General features: G+C 38.9%; 2 protein-coding genes and 1 long non-coding RNA gene across 4 annotated transcripts in view; 2 read left to right on the forward strand and 1 right to left on the reverse strand.

The window, feature by feature from the left end:
- LOC148186326 (uncharacterized) overlaps positions 1-12,831 on the forward strand; it is a 40,318-nt gene extending 27,487 nt beyond the window's left edge. The window contains exons 2-3 of the long non-coding RNA XR_015775075.1: positions 1,199-1,324; positions 8,526-12,831. This is a non-coding gene — a long non-coding RNA (uncharacterized LOC148186326). The remainder of the gene's footprint in view (positions 1-1,198; positions 1,325-8,525) is intronic.
- afap1l2 (actin filament associated protein 1 like 2) overlaps positions 1-14,068 on the reverse strand; it is a 52,836-nt gene extending 38,768 nt beyond the window's left edge. The window contains exon 1 of one of the 2 annotated variants that reach the window (XM_042507638.2): positions 13,270-14,068. In XM_042507638.2, coding sequence (XP_042363572.2) covers positions 13,270-13,285 — 16 coding nt within the window. In that variant the 5' untranslated portion in view covers positions 13,286-14,068. The remainder of the gene's footprint in view (positions 1-13,269) is intronic. The other variant, XM_042507639.2, reaches the window with a different exon arrangement.
- A 6,621-nt stretch (positions 14,069-20,689) lies between these two features.
- Positions 20,690-27,928, forward strand: part of atrnl1b (attractin like 1b) — an 84,794-nt gene continuing 77,555 nt past the window's right edge. The window contains exons 1-2 of the mRNA XM_042507654.2: positions 20,690-21,824; positions 27,659-27,742. Coding sequence (XP_042363588.2) covers positions 21,574-21,824; positions 27,659-27,742 — 335 coding nt within the window. The 5' untranslated portion in view covers positions 20,690-21,573. The remainder of the gene's footprint in view (positions 21,825-27,658; positions 27,743-27,928) is intronic.

A 27,928-nucleotide genomic window follows, 5' to 3' on the forward strand; every position in this document is an offset into this window, starting at 1 on the left:
TTCGGTGGGCTGCATATTGTATGCGCCAGGTGAGCAACTCAATCGGAATGAATAGGTCATCTTGCCATTTGTAATCTAGTTATTATAAAATCCTATGACATCCACTGCTAGCTCATCACGCACCACTGAGCGAGCTGGCTTAAATTACAAGATTACATCTTGCGCTGTCACAAGCACGAGCATCTTGTGCAGAGATGCAGGCTTCCTCCTGCACAGTGATATGATTGGCGAGTGTGATTCGGCACAATGAGCCAAGTGCCATCTAATTCCATTAAGTCTGAGCGAAGGCATACATTTCAGTGGCCAGTGTCTGGAACACTCTGCATTACACCCCAAAACAATCTAGACTGATAAACAGCACAACAGGTAAGATGCATTATTTGTGCTTTTTGATTTTGGGGTGAACTGTCCCTTTAACTGATACAGACCAGTATACACCTGAAGTAACTGCCTTATCATTGTAACACTGGATTACAAAGCCAGGAGTCTTTGTACCCACAACAACCAAAATGCTATAACTAAAATTGAGACTGACCAAAGTTAGATGTAAAGAAAAAAAAATCTTTTTGAGAAAAACAGAAACAAAAAGTACCATTATTACATAAACATCATGTGACTCTACTCAAGGATAGATCTCTTAAAAATCTCACAACTATGACAAGAAAAGTAAACAGCCACTTTCTGTTTAAACTCTTTAAAAACTGTCAGCAGTCTGTTTTAGTGACTCCTTCCGGCTCAAACTGATCGCTAACCGGGCCTTGCAGGGGAGTACACTCATGCCCTCTCTCCCCTCCTTCCTACACTCCCACACATCAAAGCACCTCTGCAAAGGGGGGCGAAATTTCTGCAAAATAAGGTGTCAGACCCTGGTAAGCTTTGCCCTTCAGAGATGACGAGAGGCTCTCCCAAAGCTGCTGCAGGCTGGGCTGTTTTTAATGACTCCTGCTCAAGCTGAGTCAACGTCTGCTGAGAGGCCCTGTGGTAGGAGGACCTGCACCATGGAAAACATCACTGCTCTGGACACACACACACACACACACACACACATACACAGAAACAGGGATGTAATTAAAATGAAATGTAACTATAATGATTAAAACTCTTCATTACATTTCCACGAGCTGTTTAGCCGCTGATGTTTGGCTGCTCTGTTTGAATGTAAACATTTTTCCAGCTTCTCCTCTTTGTGTGTTTGCAGAGATTGACTCTGATGGCCTTTTGGATTGGGGGACCCTGGGAAACGGAGTCAGCTGACAGGACAGGGAGGTCTGTAGCAGGCCGTCTCTGTGGGCTACGGGTTGGCTGGACGCCCACTGCACATCCAGTGAGTGACCGCAGCCTCCACAGCATAAACAATTCACTTCTGTAGAATAGCCAAAAGGAATCTGGGAGACCATCAGCCAGCTACAGAGCTGCAGTGTTTTCAGCTAAAGTAATATATCATTGTGGTACAATTGAAACACATTAAAAAGTTAGGTAGGAATAAAATAAACACTGAACAGCGAAACGTTTGTGTCAATAATCAGCTGATTTGAAGCTTTCAAACACAATTGTGCATTAGAGGAATTTCTCTTCCTCATACTTGAGGTTGTACTTCCTCATTTACCTTATCAACAAGAAAGGTTTTGTTTTATTTCTCACACACTTTAGATATCCACTCATAATGTCTTTGATATAGTGCTCTGATAAATTAGCAGATTAGTAAGGCTTATTAGTAATACCTGATTGAATCAAGACAGAAGTGCAAAACTGAAAAGAAAGTCTAACCTTTAAACTAAGACTGTTCGAAAATGTTCAAGTTGTCTGACTAGTCATATTGGACTCTTGCTGTTTTACTGTAATTTTTCACTATTATATTACAACATATATCAACAAAAAGATCATATCAAAGATTATTAACCCAGTCTCAAGAAAAAAATACACCTTTCTGTAAACCACAGATTTGTTACATTTGTAAGTTATTATGTAGTGGCTATTCTGACACTTTATGTTGAAACCTTTTGTTTCAACAATGCTTTGATTAAGGTGCGGTTAGGTTTAGCCACAAAAACCACTTGGTTATGATGGAAAACCTCATGTTTTGGCATAAAATACCAAGTACTGGGGGCATAATTCCAACAAGAAAAGCAGTAATGTCTTGGTAAAAACCATACAAAACAACTGCTTTTCATGCCACTATTTCAGCCACAAAAGCATGATGTCTCTGCAAAAAACAACCGCTTTTTGTGCCTAAACATTTGCTGGAAACACAGCAAATGGGCTGCTACAAAACATTCACAAAAGTGACTTGCTAAATCACAATCAGTTTTGTAGTTTTTTTGTCTCGAACAGTGGTCTGCAGCTTGAAAAGCATTTCACCAAGATGTGACACCATCCTCCACCACCATCTCCTCCGCCTTCATACGAGTCAAATCAACCTAAACTATGTCACTTTGAAACATTGACATAATACTTATGAAACATGCAATTACAACATTAATGGTTTGCAAAAAACATACACTGCCAACATTTTCTTCTGCCGACAGGGCTGAGATTATACTTAACAAATGTTTGGTGCGGTATTAGTTATAAGCAACTGAGGCTTTTATCAGTGCTCGTCTCCATCTGTTTACCTCGCCTGACCCTGACTGTGGTCGCTAGAAAAAATGCTGATTCTTTCGATTTGCCTGAAATGTTTTTCATTAACCCTCCAGAAATAACCAATAGAATCTATGAATATCTTCGCTTGCATGTCTATCAACGTGTGCATCTGGACTACAAATGATAAAACTTCTTTTTAATCTTTAACAGCCATCAAGCACAGCAGCTAACCTCCAGGCTTTGAGAAGGAAGATCCTACTAAAAGCTTTTTAAAATAAATTAAATGTGTTCATGCATCTTGAAACAAAAATGAGCCCAGTCACCAGAAGAAAGGGCAGGACGCCTGCAGAGCTGCAGACCACGGTTCTAGACCAGCAAACAACGAAACTGGGTTGTTGTTTTTTTTTAGAAAGTTATTGCTTTGTTTCCTGCAAATTTTTAGTCCTCAAACGTGGGTGTTTTGTAGTCACCTGTCGCTGTTTTTTTAATGTGGATTGTGCCCCCAAAACCAGGTATTTTAAATCAAAACATCATTTTTTCCTAATCAGCCAAGTGGTTTTTGTGCCTCCCCCTAACTACTTTAACCACATCAATGTTGGAACATAAAGTTTCAGTTTGTTTCATAACAACACCAAAATGTTATGTAACTTATCCGTAGTTTGCAGAAACATACAGTGCAACATACAGTATTTCCTGGTTATGTGGTTGTGGATTGCATAGACGGGTAATTATTTAGAATTGTAATGGTTTTTGGAGAGTATCCCAAACCAAAATTAACTGAACGTGTCCTAAAACTGGCCAACTAAGGAATGAAATGAACAAAAATAAGACATTCCAAAAGTCCAAGTCAAAATCATTTCTGAGTAAGGACTTTTCATGAACTTTTCAGTGAACTTAGGTCTGTGCCATAATTTTCCTTGTTAAATTTGAACAAATCTGCTGAACAAGAGGGTCTTGTCAGAATTCTGGCAGTATTTCTTATTCTGAGAGGCTTGAGGTCCTGTATCAACACTGATGGACCAAATCTTAGCAGAGATGAGTGATAGCATTTCATTTTATTAAATGAATGAGACAGACATGGCTTCTCATTTTAACCAGACTGCTTCCTGGTTAGATGAGTTTGCTGATAAAATTCTACTCAATAGTGGGATCACTTCAGCCAATATTATCTTACATGAATCATACTAGCTTTCCCTCCAAGTGGAGTCTCTCCAACAGCGGCAGGAAGTACCTACACTGAGCAGTGACGAGTGTTTGCTCAACACCTCAGCACTAAAGTGAGTCAGGCATTTCTCTTGTGCTCAGTTGATGTTTGAAGTGGTGACTTTGGGTATCACTGTGAATTTGACATCATGACATGTTCACAAAACCCTTAAATTCTCATCCAAGTCTTTGTAAATAGCAAAAGCAAACACAAATCTTAACTATATCGTAGTTTTTAATCTGTGACTGGTGTGTACTTTTACTTTTTGTCTTTTTTCTCATTTCTTCAATCAAACTGGCCCCGTTTTCACATTTCCTCTCTTCTTTACATCATCTCCCTCCATCTGTCCTACTTTCAAAACAACTCCAGCATATCAATTTATGCTCAAGGAAATATAAAGTTTTTCACAGATGCAACATTTATGCTGCTTTCAAGCATGTTTATGTCTTTGATCAATAGTGAAAACGTCAAACTCTTTCCTACAATGTTTTTCCTACAGTCTAATGCAGACTGAGTTGTACGTCATACACGCCAGTTAAAAACCCATTATTAATCTGAAAACACTGCTGACTTCGCACTGGCAACCAACAAACAACCACAGTGTTTGCTTGTTTAATATGATTAAGTAATGAAGGGACATTAAATCAATCTTAACTGGCTTACCTAACGTCAAAACCATCTTTCTCTTTCTTGAGCAAGCATTTTCTGAGCTCATAAAACTTGTTTACAACACAACTATCACCATTACTCATGAAACAGATTAACTGGGACTTTATTTGAATGTGACTTCATCTGTTTGGCACCCCAGTTGTGCAGCTGCCCCAGTATCCTCTACGAAAGGACAGCAGATTTAGGACACTGTGCTTTGATTATTATTTTGATTTATATCTTTTTTTAATAACTCAGATCTAAAATAAAAATAAAATAAAATTAAATAAAATAAAACAAAATAGTTATTTTGACCCAGTGTCACAGATTTACAGCTAGCTCAACAAACAATATGCATAAGATATTCCAAACTGCAAAAGATACACATATTATAAATAATCAGCGATGGGAAAAGTAGTCAAATCCCAGTCTTAAAATTTCAGTGTGCAGGACTTAGAAAGAATCGTTGCACCGCTATGTTGCAACGCCATGTTTCTACAGAAACCCAGAACGGAAAAACCAAACGCCGGCTCTAGATGGGGCCATTTATGTTTTTGCGTTTTCGCATTTTTAGGGTTTCTTCCAAGAATGTGTGCCCTTAATGTATTACAGTGCATCATATTGATTAAGTTGATCACATGTTTTGTGTGAGAATCAAAGAAACTAAAGCTGCCAGATAAATGCAGTGAAGAATTGGAGCCAAACAGTAAAATGTTTGGTTTAAACACAGACAGAGTCAAGCTGTTTTCTGTTTCAGTAGGCAGGAAAGAAACTGACAGAAGCTCAACAGATTTGCTTCTTATCGTTTTGACTCTTCCACATCAAATTTCCAGAGGAAAAACACACAAATGACACTGAACCTTTGGGTCAGTTTCAGTGCACGCAACTGGAGGAAGGAGCCACGAATGATTGGTTTCTTCCAGCCTGGCCTGACTCTGGTGAGTGTGGCAGATCACTGGCTGATGGTAGGGGCCTGAATAACGGATAAAACACATTTGACTGGTGGTTGATCGTTATTGGCAGCCAGGGTTCTGTCTCCCTGCTGCATGCTGGGTTCAGCTGTGGGGCAGGGTCTGCATGGACATGGCTGGATTAATCCAAGCTGTGTTTTGGTGTTATTGCCGTAGAAACCTGAATAAAAAAAAGGGGGTGTCAACTTGATGATTTCAGAGAAGGGGCTGCTTGTGTCTGATAGCAGCACTGAGGGAACTTCGGAAAGTAGTGGACAGAGCAACAAAACAGAGGAGTCAAAATATACTGAGGGTAGATGGTATTAAACCTTACAGGTAAAAACACATAAATCCCTTTTTTCACAGCATTCATAGAGCATTCCCCACTCACCCATAATTTGAGTTAGCAAATATCAGTATCACACGTTTGTCTGAAACAAACACCAAGGACAGTTTAACAATTTGTGCAATTTGAGGGTTAATAGAGACCGGCCTTCTGTTTTAAGTTCAAGGACATATTTTCTTCATTATTTGCTTTGCTGGGCTTTAGGTGGACTTCTGCGTCTTTTTTTGAGTGACAAGCTGAATAAAATACATTATTGCTTAACTTGTGTTTTGTTGCTATCTAGTCTTAAGCCCAAGGACTCATTCTGCCATAGACAATGCAAAATAAAGTAAAATGTTGCAATTAATGAATCGTTAATTACTAATTTTTCTCCATTATACAAATCATGGAAATAATTTTGGCATGCTGGTTCAGAAATAAAATCTGTGTCAGTATTGTTGTCACTTGAGGTCAGAAAGGAGGTCATATAATCATGACAGGAAGTGTTTTTTACACTGTGGGAAAAATGTGATCTAGGAGGAGTTTGAGGTTGTCCAGAAATTTGGGCAAATGGACAGAGAGCCTGCAGACTCTGCTGGTTTTAATGCTGCAGCAGCTCATTGCACTTGCAGTATTTACCAAGTCTTTGACTAGAGAAGAGGAACTCAGTGGAATTGGTTGTTGTATGTTTGAGTGAAGTGAAAACCTGCAGTATTGTCATGACAACTCATAATGAACTACTGTACTACAGCCTATGTTTACAGTTTCATTTATTGATTCCCATGGGGGTTGTTATTTCTTTTTCCTCATTTTGACATATGCTTGAGGCGTGCTGCTATGGCACAATTAAATATTAACCAAGTTTTATCAATGTGATTAGAGCAACAGGAAAATAAACAGATAAGAGGGAATGGTGAAGGCATACACTTAAAACACTGCAAGTAAGAAAGATTAGAGAGCAAATCTGTGAAAAGCATTCATCCTAAGATGCTGAGCCACAGAGTCAAGTGTTAGCTTTCATAAAGTTACAAATATTCAAGCTGTGATAGAGTGACTTATAAGCATAGTTCCACTCTTTTTCAACCTTTTCCTCTTTCATCTTCCCTCTGCCCAAACTATTAAATCTCGCCTATATTCTTCTCACGCTTTATCTTCCCCAGCACCCTTTTCTTTCTTTAGATCTGTGCTGTGTCAGTGATATCGAGGCTTACAGCCCGGCCCTCTGAGAAATCAGGCCGTTTTTATAGCTGAAACATGCTAATGGGCTCTAAAAATCCAACTCAATCTTTTTTTTTTTTTTTTAGGAGAGGGCCTTGGGTTTCTTAAGCAACTTCATCTCAATTAGGATGCAGCGCATGTTACTGTAGTCTCTGCAGACGAAGGCTTGAGCTGAAGGTTCAACACTCTGGCTTAGCTGATGACATGAAGTTTGTGTGTAACTTTAAAGATTTGGGAAGTGAGAGAAAGAGCAGACTGAAAATAAAGTTTAAAGAATCGAATCATGCCAGAATCTGCCATTTATACTGATATGAATATTTCAAATTTTAACAAATTACATGCTTTAATTTTTTTTAGCAAATTTAAGAAATATAGGAAGATTTTCTGCAGCTGGCTAAATATTAAGTAGCTATTATTAAGACAAATGAAAGAAAGCAGCAAGCAGCAAATGCACACTTCCCTCTGCACAATGCATGGGTGTAGTTTGGTAGAAAGAAAATAGTTCTAAAATTAAACTGCTCACAACAAGGTCTTTGGATTACCTTGAGGAACCGCAGCAGGATTTCTAGACAGTGACATTGCTGTTGAGTTTTTAAAATGCATATTTTTTGGCAATTTCAGCACTAAAAGCAGAGTGCTATTTAGTTGGAGAGAATGCAGACATCTATATGAGTGATATCTATACTCGGCGACACACAACAATCTAGACTGATCAATAGCACTACAGGTAATTTAAAAAAAAGTGTATTTTTTTATTTTAAGGTGAACTGTCCCTTGAAATATATTTTTAAATCTAAAATAGGTTAATATTAAAACAGCAGTAATTGATTTGTGCAGAACAATACAGCATGCAGAAAACTATGTATATGTGAATAATGTAAGTTGCTATCTAGTTTACCAGGGAACAACTGTAACATTGTGACTCCACACTAGTTCAAAAAGCTTATAACTCTTGCTTTCTCCCCCTTTTTTCACAAACACACACAGAGATTAAAAAAATAAAATACAAATCTGTCAGCCCTTGGTCAAGTGTGCTCCTACCTCCTCCTCATAATGCAGCAACATGCCTACATCCCTCCCACATCTTTTTCTCTCCTTACTGTAAGTTCCCTCACACCACAGGACCCTACAAACAGTCCAAGGCATTGTCCTCTGGATATCCTGAGGTGTGCGGGGGTCTTTATGCATGTATATACCCCTCTGTGTGTTTTCTATCAGCATAAATAGTATAGTGATAAACAGATGCATGCTGGTGTAAAAGTGAAGCTTTACAAGGCTTCACCTTCTTGGGCTGATGAGAAAGAAAGCGACAGACTAGAGGCAGCTGCTGACAAATAAAAACTAAGTAGCAATGCCCCCTCAGAGTCGCCCACATAAAAGCTTCTCTGCTTAGTTATTATCCCACAGATAAGTGGCCAGGAGGGCTGCAAGGAGAGTAACAAGTAGTGAGTGTGCATATGTGTGTGATTACAAGAAAGTAAGCGCTTGTTCTACTGTTTCCTTCAAAAGAGTACCAGGTGAGAAAAAAACAATACAGGTCTGATCCAGAGCTCCTGTATCCAATAAACAAAGCCACGTTTGATGTGTTGTGAACCAACAGGAGCGAGACCCAGAGGGCGAAAAGGGCCAAACTCACGCAGAGCGCTGCACTGCCACAGATCAGGAAGACCGTCTTTCTTTTCATCATTTTTATAGTCCAGTCCAGCTTCCTGAATTACCCGCACTCCACTTACTCCCCGTTGGCAAGTACTGCTCTTGACACACACATACACACACAATAACACACACACACACACAAGTGAACTGGGAGACCCCATGCAGGCCCTGATGGCCTTCATCTTAGCCAGCCTCTGCTGAGCTTACAGGAGGTCAAACCCACTAAACCCGCTGACTCTGTCACATTGTCATGCAACACTGAAAAGCACCTTTGAAACTCTAATTTTTAACTGATATTACTCGAACTGCACAATTTGTTTGATTGACGTGATCCCTGCAGACTGTAGTAGGCTATTAAAATAGCAGCTGTGAAAGAACTGCCAGCATTGGGATACAATAAAAGTGAAAATAACCTTTCAGAAACAAGTGGTTTTTGACACTACATCAAGTAATACAGTGCACACAAACATTTTATGGGTAGAAACCATAAAAATGGTGCAGCCTGTGGTTGAAAGTTGCAGTTGAACTATGTTTTATTCATGCTTGAGAGGCTGAATCTGATCCAAAACTTCCTGCCACAGAGGATCAACAGGCCTACAGACAAATGAATAAAAGACACACAGAATCATTGTGTCCCCTCTGTAAATTATGAGGTTTCTGTGGGTGTGTGAATGCAGAGCAGGTGGAGCTCTTCATGAGTTCTTTATTTCCTCAGCAGCAGTTTGTATCTCGCGGGGTGGATAATTGATCTGTCAGTCTGTAAAGAGCTGATCTGATCAGATCAGTGGATGAAAGGAGCAGCTGTGGGTCAATGCAAATGTTAAGACCCAGCAGAATGAACAGTTATGTTTCATTTTTAATGCACCAGACATACTACTGCTCCATGTGTGCCCAGAGTGCACTCTATGTTCCGACAGTGCAGTGCAATGAATAATTGATTGGTAGGCTACATACTGTATATTTCAACAGTGCACCTAATGAATGGTGCTGCTCCAAAAATAGAATTGTTTTTTTTTTTGGTGGCAGATGTTTTATTTGTGGCAGGCCACCACAAATAAATAAATGTGCGGGAAACCATTTTATTTTATTTTATTTTTATTACCTTTTTGGCATTTTATGAGGGCTCAAACCCAGCCGTTGGAAAGGACATAGCTTACATAGGGGAAAGCGTACCCATAGGAAACTCTTTTATAGTTTTAATAAATAAATTCATTTTTTAAGACACTATCTTCTGCCAGATATTAAAGTCAGTCGTTTTTTGTAGTTGCTTGTGTGTTAAGCCAATAATCCACTTCAAAACTGTCCATCAATACATCTATCATACTGCCTCCATGTGTCTTTTTTATTTTGGCATTAGGTGGAAGGCACTAATTGACAGGCAAACCAAGATAATAAATACTGGAGAAGATCTTGCATCATCATCATAATAATAATAGTAATAATAAACAAACATCTCCATCCCTTTTATGGGGATATTTAGGGAAATTGCACTTTTAATTATGTCTATGCATATTTATATTATTTAGATGTGTCTGTTACAGGCCATCAATCTAAAAAACGGTGTAAATTATCAATGAGCCAACTAAAAGAAAAAAAGCTCCAATCACCTTCTTAAGTGTGTTCACATCTGTTACAATGCATCGCAAACATGTCCCATCACAGCCCAAAGGTTTTTCAATCCAAATAAAGCTTCAGGTGGTTTCACTAATTTGATCCTCATTTGTGGCAGAAGGTGTGAGAACTGGTGACAAGAGCTGCTGAAAGTTGTTGTTCTGAAAAGAAACCTGCATGAGTCACGATGGAGGAAAAAAAACACGGAGCACATCCAGAATACTAAACAATGCCTTCCCTTGTCATTGGCCTCCCTGGATTTTCCCAGGTTTCCCTTTACTGTACCTCCTCTGCTGGCTGCCTGTGGCTGTTAGTATCTCATTTAGTGTCCTGGTGCTGCTACTTACAGATGCCAAAAGAGTTCACTCCACTCCTTATTTCAGCCACACACAGCGACTCATTCTCTGCACTCTTACTTGCAGGTGTAGGATCACTCCACCTCCCCTTTAAGAATAACATCCTCATTACTACATGTCTTTGGCTTATAATTGGAGCTCCTCTCTTAAACCAGTAGTGGTGATTTGTAAAGTGCAACGGTTCTCCAAGATTCGAAAGCCTAAATAGTTGATCAGAAACAAAGAAATGCTGTGATGCTTGCAGGTAATGACCACTGTAGTTTTTGATATACTGATAAGTGCTGTACTAAAGAGTGCTCAGGGTTCTGCATATGCATGGAAAGATAACTGAATGGGCCTACTGGGCACAGGCCCCGGGACTGAAAGTATAAGCGGGTGGCCCTGAACCTCACCCGCAAAATGTCACTCAAATTGAACACGTACTGACCATGAAGAGATTGAAAATGACCTCAAAGAGATGCAAAGGAACTGTAAAGAGACACAAAATAACTTAAAACGGAGCAAAACAACAATATACAAAATGACCCCAAAAAGATATAAAATTACCTCTAAGAGACATAAATAACTACAAAGGGACATAAAACAACAAAAAATACATTACAACTACAAAGAGATGCAAAACAGCAACACAAAAAGAGGCCAAACAACTATAAAGTATGTGTCTTTGCTCCTATGGAGAGGTGACGGGAGGGTTTTACATATCCGTGGGCAGGACCCCATTGTCTAATATTCCGCCCCTGTTTATAGACAATCTATATACAGATACAGCCAAGTGAAGAATATATCTCCCCAGGTGGACAGTCAGTGTAATCTCATAAATGCTGAAACATGACAGGAAGGTGTATCGCTCCCCTACATTTTATCGAAATAAAGGTTTACTGAGATAGTGCATGTGATCAGGGCTGCAACTCTTCATTGTCAATTAGTGTTTGCTTCTTAGTCAACTATTGGTTCAGTCAATAAAATGTCAGAAAATGTGTGCCAATCACAATTCTGCAGATGCAAAGATATTCAAAATTCAATCAGAGAAAAGGACTCAAACATGCAGATTCATTTACTGTCAGTCACCTATTAAACGCATAGACTTTTTGTCTCAGATCTACCGTTGATGACAGATAAATGAACAAAGTGCAAGACTGGCTATTTACTCTGCAAGAGCGTGGGAGTTAACAGACTGGGATGTCTGGTTAGTTGGAGAATGCTGCAGCAAGATTTTCAAATTGTGGTGATCCCATTCCAGTTAGACTTGTTGCTCATTGTTTTCAGTCCACCAGACCCCTTCACCCAGTTGCCTTCCTCCGACCAGTGACGGTGAAGGGGATTCACAGTGTGCTTAGGGGCCACACAGTCGAGTTTCTCCCACCATTGCTGAGCCAAAGATGACTAACTTCCCCTGATACTGTGCTTGTTTTCTTAAGATGATCTGACAGTAAGGTGACAGCCAATCACTCTACTGGCTACTTTCAAACTCTTTGCTTGTGTCAATCAGGAAGTATTAAACGGCCTTGCTCATCCCCCATGGGCAAATAACCACAGGAATTTGAGGAATGCCGTGAGAACAATGTTGCTGCTATTGGAATTCATCAGTGGCCACAGTGTAAACTATTTTATAGAGCCCACTTGGATGGCGAGGCGGTTAGCGATAAACCACCAATCTTCATATTCTTAGGGACACTACGTGCATAGAACTCTGACTCTGAGGACTCATTGCCCAAAGGCAGCTCACCTTTGACATGGCAGCCTGATTATTTTGGTAGATAACCTATGACCCACCTCCAGAGGAATTTTGATCATCAGTGGTAGAGTCCAGTACCCAATCCATTGTATGCAACAGTGTGTCCACTTAGCACAGGCCAACCACAACTACATCAAGTACATCAGAATATGCAGATGCCTTTATGTGTTCATGGTAGTATCTATAGAGGTAGATCCCCAGTACATACCACAAAAATAACAATATCTGACAAAGATAAAGATATTAACCAGGGGCCCTGTGATCTGATATTATCACCATATATAAGTCCCGACACAATATTATTACAATTTTAAGCGTATTTCGCTATGCTGCAAATTGCAATATACTGCGAATTGCGATAACATACATTGCGATATATTGCAATTTATTACCTTTTTTCAACTGCTAAATGTCCCCAATAGCAAAACTGTGTCAACATCTGTTTTATCTAAAAAGATAAAGTTTTTGGTCTGTTCATCTCACTTTAGTCATTTTTATTGCAGCAAATTGTATCTAGTGGACTGAAAAGGGCATTTCATTGTATTATTCTGTATACAATGTATATAATTAAAAAAAAAAGATACTTGCCCCCCCCCCCCATTAATCCATAAACTGATGCAGAAATTGCACAAATCAGTACACAAACATTCACCAAAATGCAAGTACTTATGTGTCTGATACTCAGTTTTTCTGGTGGGGGCCCCCCTAACAAAACAGATTTATTGCTGAAACTAAACCTACGCCCTTGGTGGCATCCCAAACTTGTAAGCAAAACAAAACTTAAAAAGTGGCAGCGTGCAAACAACTGCAATGACACCTCAAATCTCTAAATGTCATATTTTAGTGTATTTCTTTAAACATTCAGCGCCAAACACTGTCGCGAGTTACTTTTGAAGCAGTCATTTTCATAAAAAGATGCATTGTCAGCGATGACACTCGCAGCGGCTCATGTTATTGACACAGAGTTGAAACAATCCTCCCCTTACCTTTGTGCTTCTCCATTCCCTCGCTGTTTCACCTTCTTACCCGTCGCTTTCCTCTTGTCATACAATCAAAACAATCCCAAAAGTTTTTGCTGACAAGTTTCTGAGTGATGAGACGGCGACAGTCTGCGGAATGCAGCCCGACTCTCCCTGTTTTCAACAATGCGCACTGACTGACTGGCTGACTGGGCTCAGACACAGTAAGATCTGACGGAACAACAGCGCTCTCCTCGTCTTCCTAATCTTGTTTTGCCGCACCTCCTCTCGTATGCAGCATCCACACTGCGGCTCCTGCAAAGTAAGGGTCCCTCAGGTGTCATTCAGAGGCTCCCATGGGTCCCAGTGAGGAATAGTTCACTTTTCACCACTTGTAAAGAAGTTATCACACTGAGAGGATGTTTGCTTCGTGCGTTATGCTCTAATCACTTTCTGTTTGGTTTGTTTTCTGCCATAAATCCTCATTGGTTTTTAAAATAAACACACAAGATTTCTGACTGTTAAAGAATTGCGCGATTTTGGTCAGACGTGGGTTACTTTTGCATTACAAGTCTGTTCATCCGCAAGTTAGAAGTGTGCCAGGTCAGACAGAAACGGAAACGAACCATTGATCGTGTATTTTTACGCAAGAGAAAAAAAGGAAGTTTTTTGCCCAAACAACCGCGCACCTCCGTGGGAGAACCGTGACCGGGTGGAGGTATGAGAGGAATGTCACGCAGAGTAACGCAACATGCTCTGACAGGATGATTAAAACGCGTGCATGCGAGTGTTTTGAACTAAGTCTCCACTTTTGGCTGAAGCACCACTTGGTCACGGTTGTTGCACCAGTCGCGCCCAAGATAAAGTGGCTGCAGCTTTAAAATAAGGCAGGTGGTAGTCCTGTGATGTCATCTGATGCTGGTTAATGATACACTCTCTGGGGTGGGGTGGGGACCTCCTATTGGAAATGTCTCTCAGGCAGGGTCCTCCAGGATCTGTGACTGTTGAACTTAACTCACATGTGGCATTACATATGACTTTGAGTCATGTCAGTTGGCTTCAAAGTGTCCCTCTGTGATCCCTTGTTAAGACAACATGTGTTTGATTGGTCACACTTAACCTATTTTACATTAAAGGGACAGCTCACCCCCAAAAGTTAAGAAAACATTTTTTTTCCTCCAACATGGTGTGCTATTTTTCAATTTTGCTGCAAGGTGCCAATTTGGAGATATCCAACTATAACTGTAGAGATGTCTGCCTTCTATCCAATATAAAAGACTAGATGACACTCGGCTTGTGGTGCTCAAAGTGCCAAAAAAATAACAACTCAGCAGCAATGTCTCTTTCTAGAAATGATGACCAAAATACTCCACAGACTTTGTTGCCAGCGGTTTTATATAGGAACTATTTTCTTTCTGCCGACCGACGCCTGGGTTGAACTGTCCCTTTAAAGTATAGTTTCTTGTCATGATGGAGGGCTCAGCTTTTCAACACATCTTGTATTTTTACAATCAGGGTCAAAGGGTGCTGCTGCTTCTAATGGTCAGAGGGCACCCTGAGGAAGTTGCCAGTCATCAGGGTCAGACGAAGTCAAGAGCCAAAGTCAATATAGGCACAGCCAACCCCAAAACCTGCTAATGTTAGCTCACTATTTTTCTCTGATAATTTAGGATCCAGACGTTTAGGAGTTTTTTTATAAGGAGCTGAATAATCTGCAGAGCTCTGTTGGTCTCAAAAACAAATGGACCTGGTGATTTAAACTGGCAAATACACAGAATAAAGAAGTTTCTGAGTGGCTGCTAACTACTGTGCCTGACAAAAACATGAATGACCCTTTCTAGAGCCAGTGTGTGGTTTGTCCATTCTGGGCTACTGTAGAAGTGTGGTGTTGCAACCTGGCGACTCTTATAGACGAGAACCAGCTCTCTATGTAGATATAAACGGCTCACTACAAGGTAACGAAAACATGATTGTTATCAGGTGATTATACACTAAAGAACATTATATTATAGATATGAATTATATTATTATAATTATATTATTATATTATATTCCATTTTTGCCAGTTTATCCCTCTAAATCCTAAACACTGGACCTTTAAAGTCAATTTTATCCTTAGTTGGTAGCCATTGAAGCCAACAATGTAAGCTCGCTCTGGGTTCTTTGTGGAGGTCTCAAAGGTGCACTTAAAAAGATTTAAAGTAAAGTCCTTATAGCTCTGTTGTGTTTTTTTTAAACTGACATAGGATGAAGTTTGAGCTTATAGAATATTAATCAATGCACTTGTCAGTTAGGATTAATTTATAGTCAAAAAACTGTAGGATAAGCTGGTAAGAGCAATAATAGACCACTATTCAGCTGGGATTTGGTTGAATGTACTCTGCATAAGTGTTTTTAGCTAAATCAAAACTCCTCAGGGTCTGTTTCCAGGATGGTAAGCTGCCTCAAAATGTTGGCAGAGCTTGTTTTCATTCTGTAGAAATGCCTGGCTTTTCATTTATTGTAACAAAAGCTGATATTCATTCAGTCCAGTGGGACTTAGAGGTGTTTTTCGTTCTTTTTCTCTGTGTGTCAAAGGCCAGGAATGAACTTCCTGGCTCAATATTTTGTTTTTGTTGTTGTACACAAATACAAAAGGAAATTTGCACTTCGGTGAATCTTTTCACCTTCTTCTAGAGCACACACACAAGCTATGGCAATTATTCTTAGCCTTGAAGCTGCGTCTATTGGTCTGAATCTATGTTCAGACTTCATGGGTCAAGTCAACGGGTGATGTCACAGTTTTTCTAGACTTTTATCGTACAGCCTTGAGCGAGTGGTGAAAGTGTGAATGTGAGTCAGGCTTGATGGCTCAGCATGAATTAAAAACAGGGGTGGTCTCTCTTGGTCTGTCTGTCCACAGCAAAAGAACTGTCCTCTTAATCCTGCAGGGGAATTCCTCTTGTGCAGCAGAGCTTTGGAAGCCCTTGGCTGTACGGGTGGTTTCAGGTCTTGAATATTTCAGATCATTTTCGGGTCATCGTGCTTGTCCGTTTATGTGAGGTATTTGTGTGTAGGTGTGGAACAAGGGTGCTAAGAGTTTTTTAGCGAGTCAGACACACTTGAACTTTTATGAGATTACATTTTTTGAGTCAAAGGTGCAAACTTCAGAGGGGGCTCCTCTCCTCCTTTCTGCTGCTGATTGGAGCACAAAGAGCATTCCTCAGCTGTGAATCAGAGGACAAAGGTCACTGACTCAACTCCAAATTAGCACTGGACCCTCTTTGATTCAGGGGCCTTTCCCATGTTTGCAGACATATTCAGATAATTCACTCTGAAAAAAGACCCCCATTTATTTAGGTATTTCCATCTAATCTAGTCTAAACCGTGCACCCCCTCTTACTGTTACGTCTGGGAATTTCCAAAGAAAGTCGAATCCACTGACTCTCCTGCACCTCCCTGTTGTTTTAAGAACATTTAGACCAAGAATGCAGAGGGCACTGGCTTCAGACACACTACACTGTGTAAAGATGGTGCTCGCTTCCCCAGCACCACTGAGGTGTGTGTGCACCTGACTAAACGCCAAGAGGCTCTCCCGTGGCTTTAGTAGAAGAGTGTTAAGTCATAGCGTGATAATATTGTTTTTAGTTCATGTGTGCTCGGGTTCACGGTAACCTGTGTGGAAAATAAACACCGGTTCTTCAGATTTCAACGTGTGCACCGATGACTCATGTGAAGGCTGAGAAAATGTGTAGGCGATACTTTTTGTGGCAGCTTAAATCTTTCCTGCCAGGTAGGTTTTGTCTGGGGAACAGTGATTTTAGCAGTCTGGTCTCCTCATAGTCATGTCTTAAATATGATCGAGAGGAGGACAGGTATTTAGATTAATACCTAAATAAACCATGCATACCATACACTTATTTTATTTCTTTGTCATTAATATATGGCAGCTATAATCACTTATATTGTTATAACGTGAAACATTTTATGTTATAACATGATAACAGGAAACATTTCATAACAAAACAGTATATTGTTATTACAGTTAAAGTTTCCTGTAAGACTGAACTGATGACTTTGTGTGTTGTACTAATCTAAAAACATCTTGTTATAACAACTAACTTTTCACATTAGAGCATACTGTTACTGATCCGTTTTTTCTTCTTTTTTTCTGGTATGGCAGCATTATGCTTCTGTACTAACTGTTTTGGAGTTATTTTGTCTTAAACATTATCAATCAGAGTCTATTGTCTCTCTAATATGTACAATCACAGCAGAAGTCTTTAGATGACTGTTGTAGCTGTTTATATCCAGAAAAAGGCTGTGAAACCAAAAGAAACAGTCTTTACATCCCACTAGAATCAGCGTGGGTGACATGACAACATGTGACTTTGTGTGTCACAGTTGTTCCATTATTTGCTGTCACTATGTCTGCAGTGCAGCATCAGGATTTATTTCTGGGTTGTCTTTATTCATGGATTGACTGGTTTAAATTTGCAAGAGGAACTGAAATGTAAAGTTCACATTAATGGAACAGTGCATGTAAATTACATTTTAGAATGAACTGTCCCTTTAAATCAACAAATCTTTTTAATCTTAAATTCTTTCCTCCCTTCTTTTCCCTACACTAAATTGTAAGGTCTGCGTTTTTTATTAATACTACAACTGTGCTCTATCGCAAGAGACATATATGGCAATAGACCCAACAGTTCCTAGTGGTTCATAACCTTTTTCATGCCAAGGACCTCTAAACCGATGGGCTATATGTTAAATGACAGACCATCATATGAAAAGATTTCATTTGGGACCTTCAAGTGAAAAGATTTTGGTTGTTTGACATGACTAAGACCAAAACTTTGTGGTTTTCAACCTCAGTTTAGGGGAGAATAGTGGAGGAAGTGAAAACTGTGTTCAGAATAGTCACTCATATGACACTTACACACATTAGGTTCACTTCTATACTGAATTAAATAATGATTCCCAATTTTTTCTGGGGACCCCTCTGGAACTCCCTCAAGGAACTGTGGGAGGACCCCTGGTTGAGAACTACTGATTTAGTGTAAATAACAATTAAATAATTGATTAAATATAAAATCCCGTCTAGTTGGATAGGTATTCATGACAAGATTTGTTGTCACAGTGGAACAATAATGTGACAACTTTGGCCTATGAATACGATAAATCATTGGTTACAGTCTTGTGCCTTTTACTGAAAAGACGTTTTGACATTTCACAAAAAAAAACAAAACACACTTAAATGATAAAATAAGTGCTGGCTAAATTCCATTTGGCTGCTTCAGTTTCAAGGTCTTGGTATGTGAATGCTGGCTCACTGTCACACTGTCATAGTTTACTGGGACACTTGAGTAAAAGGGAGCCATCACTAATGTTTTTAGTAACATTTGTGCTATGACCATGAAACAGTCAGAACAGAAACTTCTGTTCAGTCACTCCTGCTCTATCTATCTAGTTTTTGTATATATTATGTGTCTGCATATCACTGTTTTACATTTAAGGATCTGTGCACTTGTGGCTGTGCAGCACTGCCACCTGCAGGTATAGATGTAGAAGTGTAGACAGCTTCAAATAAATGACTTTTTATATGTTTAGCAAAATCATGATCTATTATACAAAAATGCAGAGGAGTTAAGGATTTTTTCATATCCAAACCTTTGCCAGGCTCCATCTGCCATTGAATCATTATGTGTATGATGGACACAAACAGAAGCACATCTCAGATTTCTCTTTGCTCTGCTGGTTCATACAACCCCACCAAAGCCTCGATCTGTCAGAGTCCTCAGCCTGGCTGCTGGCACCCCGACAAGTCGTGTCTCAAACAAAGATAAGTGCTCTCTCAGCGAGATGTACTGCATCTGATGTTAGGGTATAGTCACAATGGAGCATCCTCAAACACATGAATTACAAGAGACTTTATTAAAAAGCGCCCGTCTCTCCTTGACCTTGTCACAGAATTATTCCCCAACTATTGGTGTCAGTTATTGAATTTTTTTTCTGAGATGTGCCAGGACCTTGAGTCAGATAAGAGCATCATTTTTGCAAACAAATTGACATGTAAATCACCTGCACTTCAAATGCAGATGCAGAAGTTCGGCCTCTGTGCTTTGGTCAATTTCAGCAGGGCAATTGTCGTGAAAATTATGGACTGTTTTGTGACATAATTATTATTATTATTTGTAGACAGCTTTTACCATCCTCGCTGTCATCTCTCTGGGTATAGGGTTCAATTATGTGCCATTTAGAGCTGAGATCACAAAATGAAATGTTAGGAGATGGATGCAGATTCTTGTTTTAACTAACACATCACAGAGGCAGATTTGCAACACAGGGATATCCAATATTTACATATACATATAATCTGTGTACAGTGTATTGTTTAATATGTTGAACATTGGCAATTTTCCACTCACAACTAATTTCTGTAAATGTTTTTAATTATTGCCCTAATTTCGATGTATTGGCCAAATAAAGTTTACCAGCATAAGAAAGATATATAATTTGCAGTCAGTATTTTCTTTTTAAAAAAGGTTAGCAATAAAAGGGCATGTTTTGCACAGCATAGCCTACACATCCTACCATATTTATACTATGCATTTTACAAAAGAGGCTACAACATTTTAGTTTTTATCTTTTGTTTATTTACATAGAATAACAGAACAATGTGTAGGATTTAGTGGCATCTAGTGGTGAAAATTGCAGCAAGTATGCTCAGAGTAAACTCCCAGTAAGAAAGAGGATAACGGGTAAATGGTATGATTTTGAGATTTTGTATTTAAGGAAAACAACTGAGGATATTTAAAATAAATAAACGCCCCCCCCCAAAAGAAAAAAAAAACAAATAAAAAAACATAACATAACATGTCTCCCCAATGCTTTAAAATTATTCGAAATGCCTCTCCCGTTTTGCACCTAGACCAACTACAAGGGTTGATTCATTCTTTAATCCAAAATGAATAAGGAAAAAAGGAATTACCAAAAACAAAAATGGACTGGTTTGGATTTATTCATTATTATTATTACAGAATTACGTTTTTTTTTGTTTTTTTTTTTATCATTTTCCAATTAGAAATTAATTTAGGATTATCCAGTGATAGCTTGACCCCTCCCCTCTCACAAATAAAGAACAGTCCCTAAACTGAAAGTCTGACCAACATGTTATTTGTGCAAAAACAAGGAAGATGTAGTTTTTGTTTAAGGAAGATGTCATTTTAACCAAATGATAAAAGTTAGTACCCCTGAAGTTATTGAAAATTGACATCTTCTTGTGAGATGTCGCCAAATGTGTCACTATGTTCTTATGAAAACATGTTTGGTATTCTTTGACCTGGAAAAAAACAAAAACAAAACAATTTTTAAATGCCGCATAAAATCATTTGGTTGGTTTTTGTTTTTTGACACTGTCTCTTTAAATAGAACCCTATCCCAGTGCGCATGCGCAGCCAGTGTTTAGTTTTCTCCAACCTGAGGAACTGTCTAGTGTCGCTGCGCTAGCAAATCCAGCGCTGCCAGTTCTTGTCATGTTTTCAGAGAAACAGCGGTGCTTTTTTCCCACTGGAATACGTGAAGACATCACCGCACACTGCTGTCAACGAAGTCTACGCCTGAAGGTGCTTTAATTGCTGTGGGAATAGACCAGAAGGAGCAACAACAGTTCAAAGCGTTTCGCTCAGTGCCCCCCAGTCGGCAAGAATAGCCTTCCAGTTCCCACATCACACCACATCCATGTTGACTGCGGCAGCCTTCGCACTGGGTCCAGGGCTACAAACACCACAACCCCTTTGTTCTTCTGTGGCAAAGATCCGGCCAAATTGTAGCGGTTTGTGGAAGGACTATCGCATGTTACAATGTACATCCCAGTTTGAGTCTGAAAGATTGTTTACGCGTTAAAATGGCTGCTGAAATGGCATTTGGAAGAGAGTGGTCTTGAATCAATGCAGTAACGTTACATTAACCTAGCAGAGGCCAAATAAGCTACACAGGCTAACTAATGATGTTTTAGCTCAACGAGTTAGCTTTTAAAATTAGCTTTTATCGATGGTTTTTGGTAGGTTCTTCCAACAAGAGGTAGGGTGAAGGGAATTCCTCCCACTCCAAATCTATGCATGCGGTTAAACAAGCAGCCTTTAAAAAAAAACATAGCTAACATTGCATTTTCTTAGCCATTTTTGTCCAAAGCTTTGTAAACAGGCTTAGCTAAGCCCTCATGTGAGTATGCATAACACTCAGCGAATATGCAGGACTTCTTTGTTTTAATTGAAACAGCCTGAGTAGCCGAGGCTTTCTTCCAAAGCATACCTAAAGGCCCCGGTCTTTTACTCGTCGACCTGGCAAAAAATGGATCCAGGGGGGAAATGTAAGACTGAACTCTTTCTTTTTGGACCCAAAGTAGCCACCCACAGCGACCTGCGGGGGATCAACAGATACTTGGTGGTCTATGTTTTGTTTTACTTCGTACTGTTCACTCACGCTTCCCCGGCGAAACCCTGTGACAAGAATTGTCTCTCTGGAAAATGTATCAACGGATCCTGCATCTGTGATCGAGGATGGGTTGGAGACCAATGTCAGCACTGCCAAGGGAGGTTCAAGTAAGTGGTCATGCACCAAACCTTATTACATCTGTGACTAACTTGTGAGTAGTTGTAGCATCATTGTTTTCATTGTTTTGAAAGAGTCTGAGCCTCTCAAAGTAGGTTAGGATCAAAGATGATCCAGTAGTGTCTGGTTTTCATTAAAAATAGGATGGAGTCAGATTTATTTGGGACACTTTTTGGTTGGTTATCTAGAAACCGACCTAAAATTTTAATAATATAATTCTGCAGATGACCTCAAGTGTTACTGTTATAACTTGTTGTGGTTCTCTGCTATATTTCTTTTAAAAAAATATGTTAAGTAAGATAATGTGGAATCTTTGTACTAGGAGTCGACCAATATTGGTTTTTCAGGGCGATACAAATACTGATTATTATTAGTTAATGAGACCGATAATCGATATTTGGACTCGATATGCATTTACAATAAAAATGAAAATCTTTTTGTCAATATTTAAAATTGGGAAAGTAGCAATCAAAAACTTTGTTTGAATGTCTTTGGCAAATGTTTAATCAAAACTGAGACTTTTGACATCAAATACAGCAAGTTCCCAGCAATTTTTAAAAAAACATTTAAGTGAATATTAAATAAAGAATGAATAAATAAAAATAGCTCTCTGAGGTTTAACTAAGTAAAAGTTCCTCCCAAGCTGACACTTTCTTTGCACTTTTTAATTAATTAATTTGATCGGCGGTCATTTAAATAAAACACAGGCACAGATAATCAGCAAAATGTCATATAATCACCCCAATAACTGGCTAGGATAATAATCTGTTGACCTGTCTTTGTAAACCCCCTGTTTCAAGTTTAACACAGTCTATATAGTATATTTGTGACATCACAACTTCACATAAATCTTTACAACTCGTTTAAAGGCACAGTTTCCGAATACAAACTGCGCATTTCTACACAGACTGAGCATTTTGATACAGTTACAGTAATTATAAAGCTTCCATACATGCTTTATTGTGAAAAAGATATGGCAATCTGACTTTTTACAACATAGGACCTTTAAGCAATCATTAACAATAATTTGAGAATCAACTATGAGAGAAAGGATCTATGTTGGATTTAAGTGAAATAAATGCCAGCAAGATAGTGTAGAAAAAAAATCTTGTTTATTTTCTCCTCATTCAACATTGTTTCACTCAGTATGTGTCCCCTGGTCATCCATCCCCACCTTCAGTTGGTCTATGCCTTCCCACGGGAGCCTGCTCCACAGTTTGAGAACCACTGGCTTAATGTTGCGATTATATCCTTGATTAATCATTTGGTCTATAAAATATAAGAAAAGTCCCATCACAATTTCCTAAATCCCCAAGTTGACCCCAAGGTGACTTATTTAAATCGACAAACAGTCTAAAACTAAAAGAGATTCAGTGTAGCTTTAGAAAAGGCAAAGAAATGCAGCAAATCTTCACAATCAAGAAACTGGAACTGTTCAGTGTTTGGCATTTTTATTTAAAAGAATGATTTCTAATCAAAAAGAGTTGCAGATTAGATTTTGCTGGATTGACTAATTAATTATCCAACTAATCATGTCGTGAAAAACTCTCACTTTGCTTGCAGCCTCGCTCAGTCCTTCAATTACTTATTTGTAATCTGTCTGCGTTCACTGGAGATAGAGGACATGTATTAACCCACATGTTTGATACTGATGAGAAAAGAATGAGCGCCATTATCTTGTACAATCCAGTGTGCACATGTGAACATGGACCAGAAAACCAAGACTCTAACATGCACTCATATATTGACTTACAGTCTAATGCATTTGCATTGATTCCAAATGAAATCCTGTAGCTTTTGCCAGAGAAATAAGCCTGCAGGGGCTTTGGGTAAATATGTGCAACTTACTGAGTCTTCATATGCCTTTCAGCCTATGTGCAATATGTGTATTGTTCCTAAATTTAATGTATTTGGCTGTTGATCAGCACAGGTGAATGCAATGTTTACCCCCCAATAGTCGCAATGAGTTAAGGATTTTCTGCACACATAGGTAGTAATTTGGAAAAGGCAGGGAAATAACGGCAAGTGACCAAAGAATAAACGTCGAGGTGCTACAATAATCTTGAGTGCAACTCTTGACAGGAGCATCTAATGGCTTGTCGGTATATCTGTGGTGCACTTTGAGCTACAGAAGAGCTTTGATCACAGTAATTACCATTGCTCCCAATGTGTCTGAGGCTTTGGACGGGTTGTCATCAGGCCTGTTGTCAGGAAATAACCTCCCCATCACCTCGAGACAAACCGCTGAAATGTGAGAATTCAACTGGTAGCTTCACAGTGGAGTGGAGACATGCACCCTGAGTTAATACATGACCAATTAACACATTGCTGCTTAAACAAATAGTGGCTTCCTCTCAAAAGAAAGTGTGAAATCTCATTTGGAAAGTTTAAATTAGCATTGAAGATTAATTTCTTGTTTATCATGCCATATAATCTCTGATTTTAAATGGAGAAGGGTTGAACGTCACACAGAGTCTTGAATTGTTTAGGGACAGACTCTGGCACGGGATAGTATTACTCTGGGAAGTCTAAAATGCGGCATGAAAAATTCATCACTCTTGGATGAATACACCGCCCTAACTAACTGCTGGTTGCGTAGGTGTTAATATCTTAAGTGTGCACCTCAATAAATTTACTTTGCATAAAGTCTATTGATACTTCAAGCATATCTATTGTAACACATGCTTTCATGATGTGAGTAGCAATCAAAAACCAAAATCATGTTTTGGGGAATGTTTTAGAGGTTCAGTGTGTAGGATACTGTGGGATATATCAGCAGAAATTGAGTATAATATAATGAATAAATAAATAAGTCGTATTTGGTTACCATATAATTAGCCGTTAATACCTGTTTCTACAGTAAGATAGTATGAACAAACCAAATACTGGCTTGAGATAGGGCCAGTCAAATATTTGCATCAGCCACTGTAGTTAGCTACCCCGCTGCCATGAGCCAGATATTGTAAGAACAAATTTTTTATATGTGAAACTGCTTTATTCTGTGTTTTTACCAGTTTATATCACCAGGACATTTGCAGATAATTTGGCTCCTGGTAAAAACCTCCTGAACGCTTGGATCTGGAGAGAAAATATGAGCACACATTAGCAGGTGCTAGGCTAGCGGCTCATCTCCAGCATGCAGAACAGTGTTGGAGAAACATTGATCTGAAATTGCTTTATTTAGTTTTTTTTTAAAAATCGGTTTACATCATCTGGTCAATTTGTTTTTTAGAAGAAGAGACTTCTGTCGATTATTTTGCTCCTGGTAACAATCTCTGGATCAGAACTAAGATGAGCACACATTAAGTTATCAAAGGTGAGCACACATTAGCAGGTGCTGGCCTAGAGGCCCATCTGCGGCGAGAAATGTGTTTGGGGTCATAATGAACACTGAAGGAATTCTAACCTGGAGAAGTTTCAGCTGGTTGTGATATGCAATCTTTATAGCTAGGGGCCACTAAATCCCCCTAAATCTTACACACTGCTCCTTTAAGGTACACGTCAAGATTGAATCTTTTTATATGCATGCCTTTATGGGAATCATAACCCATCTTCGGTCCTTTATCTTGTCAAAAATGGAAAGTAATCTGATATCATGTTTTGCATCTGAAACAACTGCCGTGCACATAAAAGGGAATTCAGTTTCTGTGTTACTCAGACCACCCACGACAGCCCAGTATATATTTGTGCAGCTTCCAAAGTCAGAAATAAAAGAGCCAGAGCTCTCAGTCTGTTGAGGCTTGAACTGACATACTCATTTTGTGGATTCATGAATTATTTTTGTCAACTCTGACATCCAAATAAGTTCCTATCAATCTGTTGCAAACCAGAAGATGCCTCTCTGCGTCAAGAAAGTCATTTTTGGTAATCTGTCTCCTCATCATTTTCAATCTATTGTGAGTGTGATGGCACCGTTTTGTGGGTGGGTCACATACAACTCTAATTTCTTCCGAGATGGGGCAGTGATGAATGCCCATTTAAAAGTCATCCATCATTGTAACACTCAACGGTAGTCTGTAATGTGAAGAAGATAGTTTGTTTAAAATTGTTTCCAGTGTCAGACTTGAGGTGGGCAGAAAGGAGCAGAGGAAACTTTCTAAGAGACAAATGATTGAATCTTTTGGTTGGCAGGGATTGACCTTGGGCCTGACTGACAGCTATTTGGCTTCTTATCTTGAATATTGGGAACTTAATACAGTGTGTGACACTACAATCAGACACATGGTTTCACATTTAGAGAAGACTTTGAACCTGGACAAGAGGTCATCTCATTAAAAACTATTTGGATCAATTATTGTCAGAGTTGGGAGACCTCTGTTTAAAAATTATTTCAAAAAGAAATGCAGTTGACATTTGTTAACTTTTATACTCTGAAAAAGTTTGTGATTTTTAATGAGTGATATCATTTACTTGAAATTTACTTATCAGATGTCTAATGTTTGATGACTCTTCTCCATGCAGCTGAAGATGCACAAAAAGTTTGTGTTGTTGCACCTTGATGTTCTCTTCCAAGATCCGAGCTGCAAAATGCTTTCAACCCAGAAAACCGCCTGAATTTTCAGCTATTTTTGATCACCAGACCACTGTTTGGTTGTCATCTTGTTGTCTGTTTCAGGGACATAAAAACCAGGACAAAAATGCAGGTGCAAGTTGGAAGATTAAAAGATTGTCACGTCTAAAGCTCAGTCTGAGGGGGGATAATTTTAATGAGTGACTTACAGACGAAGGCAAATCTACTTACTTCCTATTTTTCTGACATCTGCTCACTGTTAAAAAGCTTAAATGTTCAATTCATGAAATGCAACTCCTGAAAGAATAGATTTCAAACAAAAGTATTCATAAATGTGGTTTAATTTATGTATTTGATGTATCAGAGGAGGTCTTTTTGTCTTTTAGGCAACACAACAAATAAGATGATTATTGTGATCAAAGATACTCTCGTTTCCTCCACTCTTATGGCTTTAACTCTTTTTAACAGGAGAGCTGGCTTGACTAAAGAGCTGGGTGTTTCACAGAGGGAATTCAGTTTTCGTTGAACTTTTAAACTCTTGAAAATACTTAATGAGTAAGCTTCTTTACTTGCAAACTGTAAAAAATTAGAAACTATAGGACTTAACAATGTTTGGTGCCAACAAGTTTAGCCATTACTCTTCTAACTGCAGGCACAGGTACACAAAGTGTTTGTGTCGTTACATCTTGACCTACATTGCAAGTAGCAGTGCGGCTGGTTCTGAACTAAAAGAATGTAATAATTTCAACCTAGAACATTTTCTGGATTTTCAACCTGTTTTCGATCACCAGATGATCACTGATTGTGTATGATGATGCTGTGACTGTTGTTTCAGGGACATAAAAACAGGAAAAAATGCAGGTTAAAGATTGAAAGAGACATATTTCAGGCCAGGCTACTTACTGTACTCCCTAATTTTCTGACATTAGCTTAGTATTACAAAGCTTACATTTTCAAGTCATGAAACATTATTTCTTCAAGAACAGATTTCAAACAAAAATATAATTTACTTTCTTTTTACTTTTTACTTTCACATTCTCCTTCACTTTTATAGCTTTAACATGGACTGCTGCTTTCTTAACTGCATCACTTGTGTTTTGGAAAAAAATGACCTTGAGTTGACAGCAGTTGGCATCAACATCACAGCTGGTGTAAAGCCCATTATGTGTTCTTCTTACATGCATACAAATCCATTAACAGGCCTTACAGAAAACTGTTTGTTTTCGTTTAAAATGCATGTCTATCATTTGACTTCACACACGAGGCAACACATAACTGTTCTGACAATGCAGACTTCACTGTGTGATGTTTCAGGTTGACGGAGCCCTCAGGATATCTCACCGATGGTCCAATCAACTACAAGTACAAAACAAAGTGCACCTGGCTCATCGAGGGCTAGTAAGTACTTTTATAAATTGAAATGTTCAACTGAAGCATAGCACGCATGGCCATATCTAATTATGCAGTGTAAACTAATTAAAGCAATTGAAACGAAACGCTCTGCGTCTCTGTTAGAGGAAGTGTGCTTTTGGTTCTTACACTGTATAATGTGAAGTGAGGTCGAGCATTTTGAAGGTTTCAGAT

Source organism: Plectropomus leopardus, chromosome 19 (assembly GCF_026936395.1).
Source record: "Plectropomus leopardus strain MGB_pleo_1.0 chromosome 19, ASM2693639v1, whole genome shotgun sequence".
In the NCBI taxonomy this organism is placed as follows: domain Eukaryota; kingdom Metazoa; phylum Chordata; class Actinopteri; order Perciformes; family Serranidae; genus Plectropomus; species Plectropomus leopardus.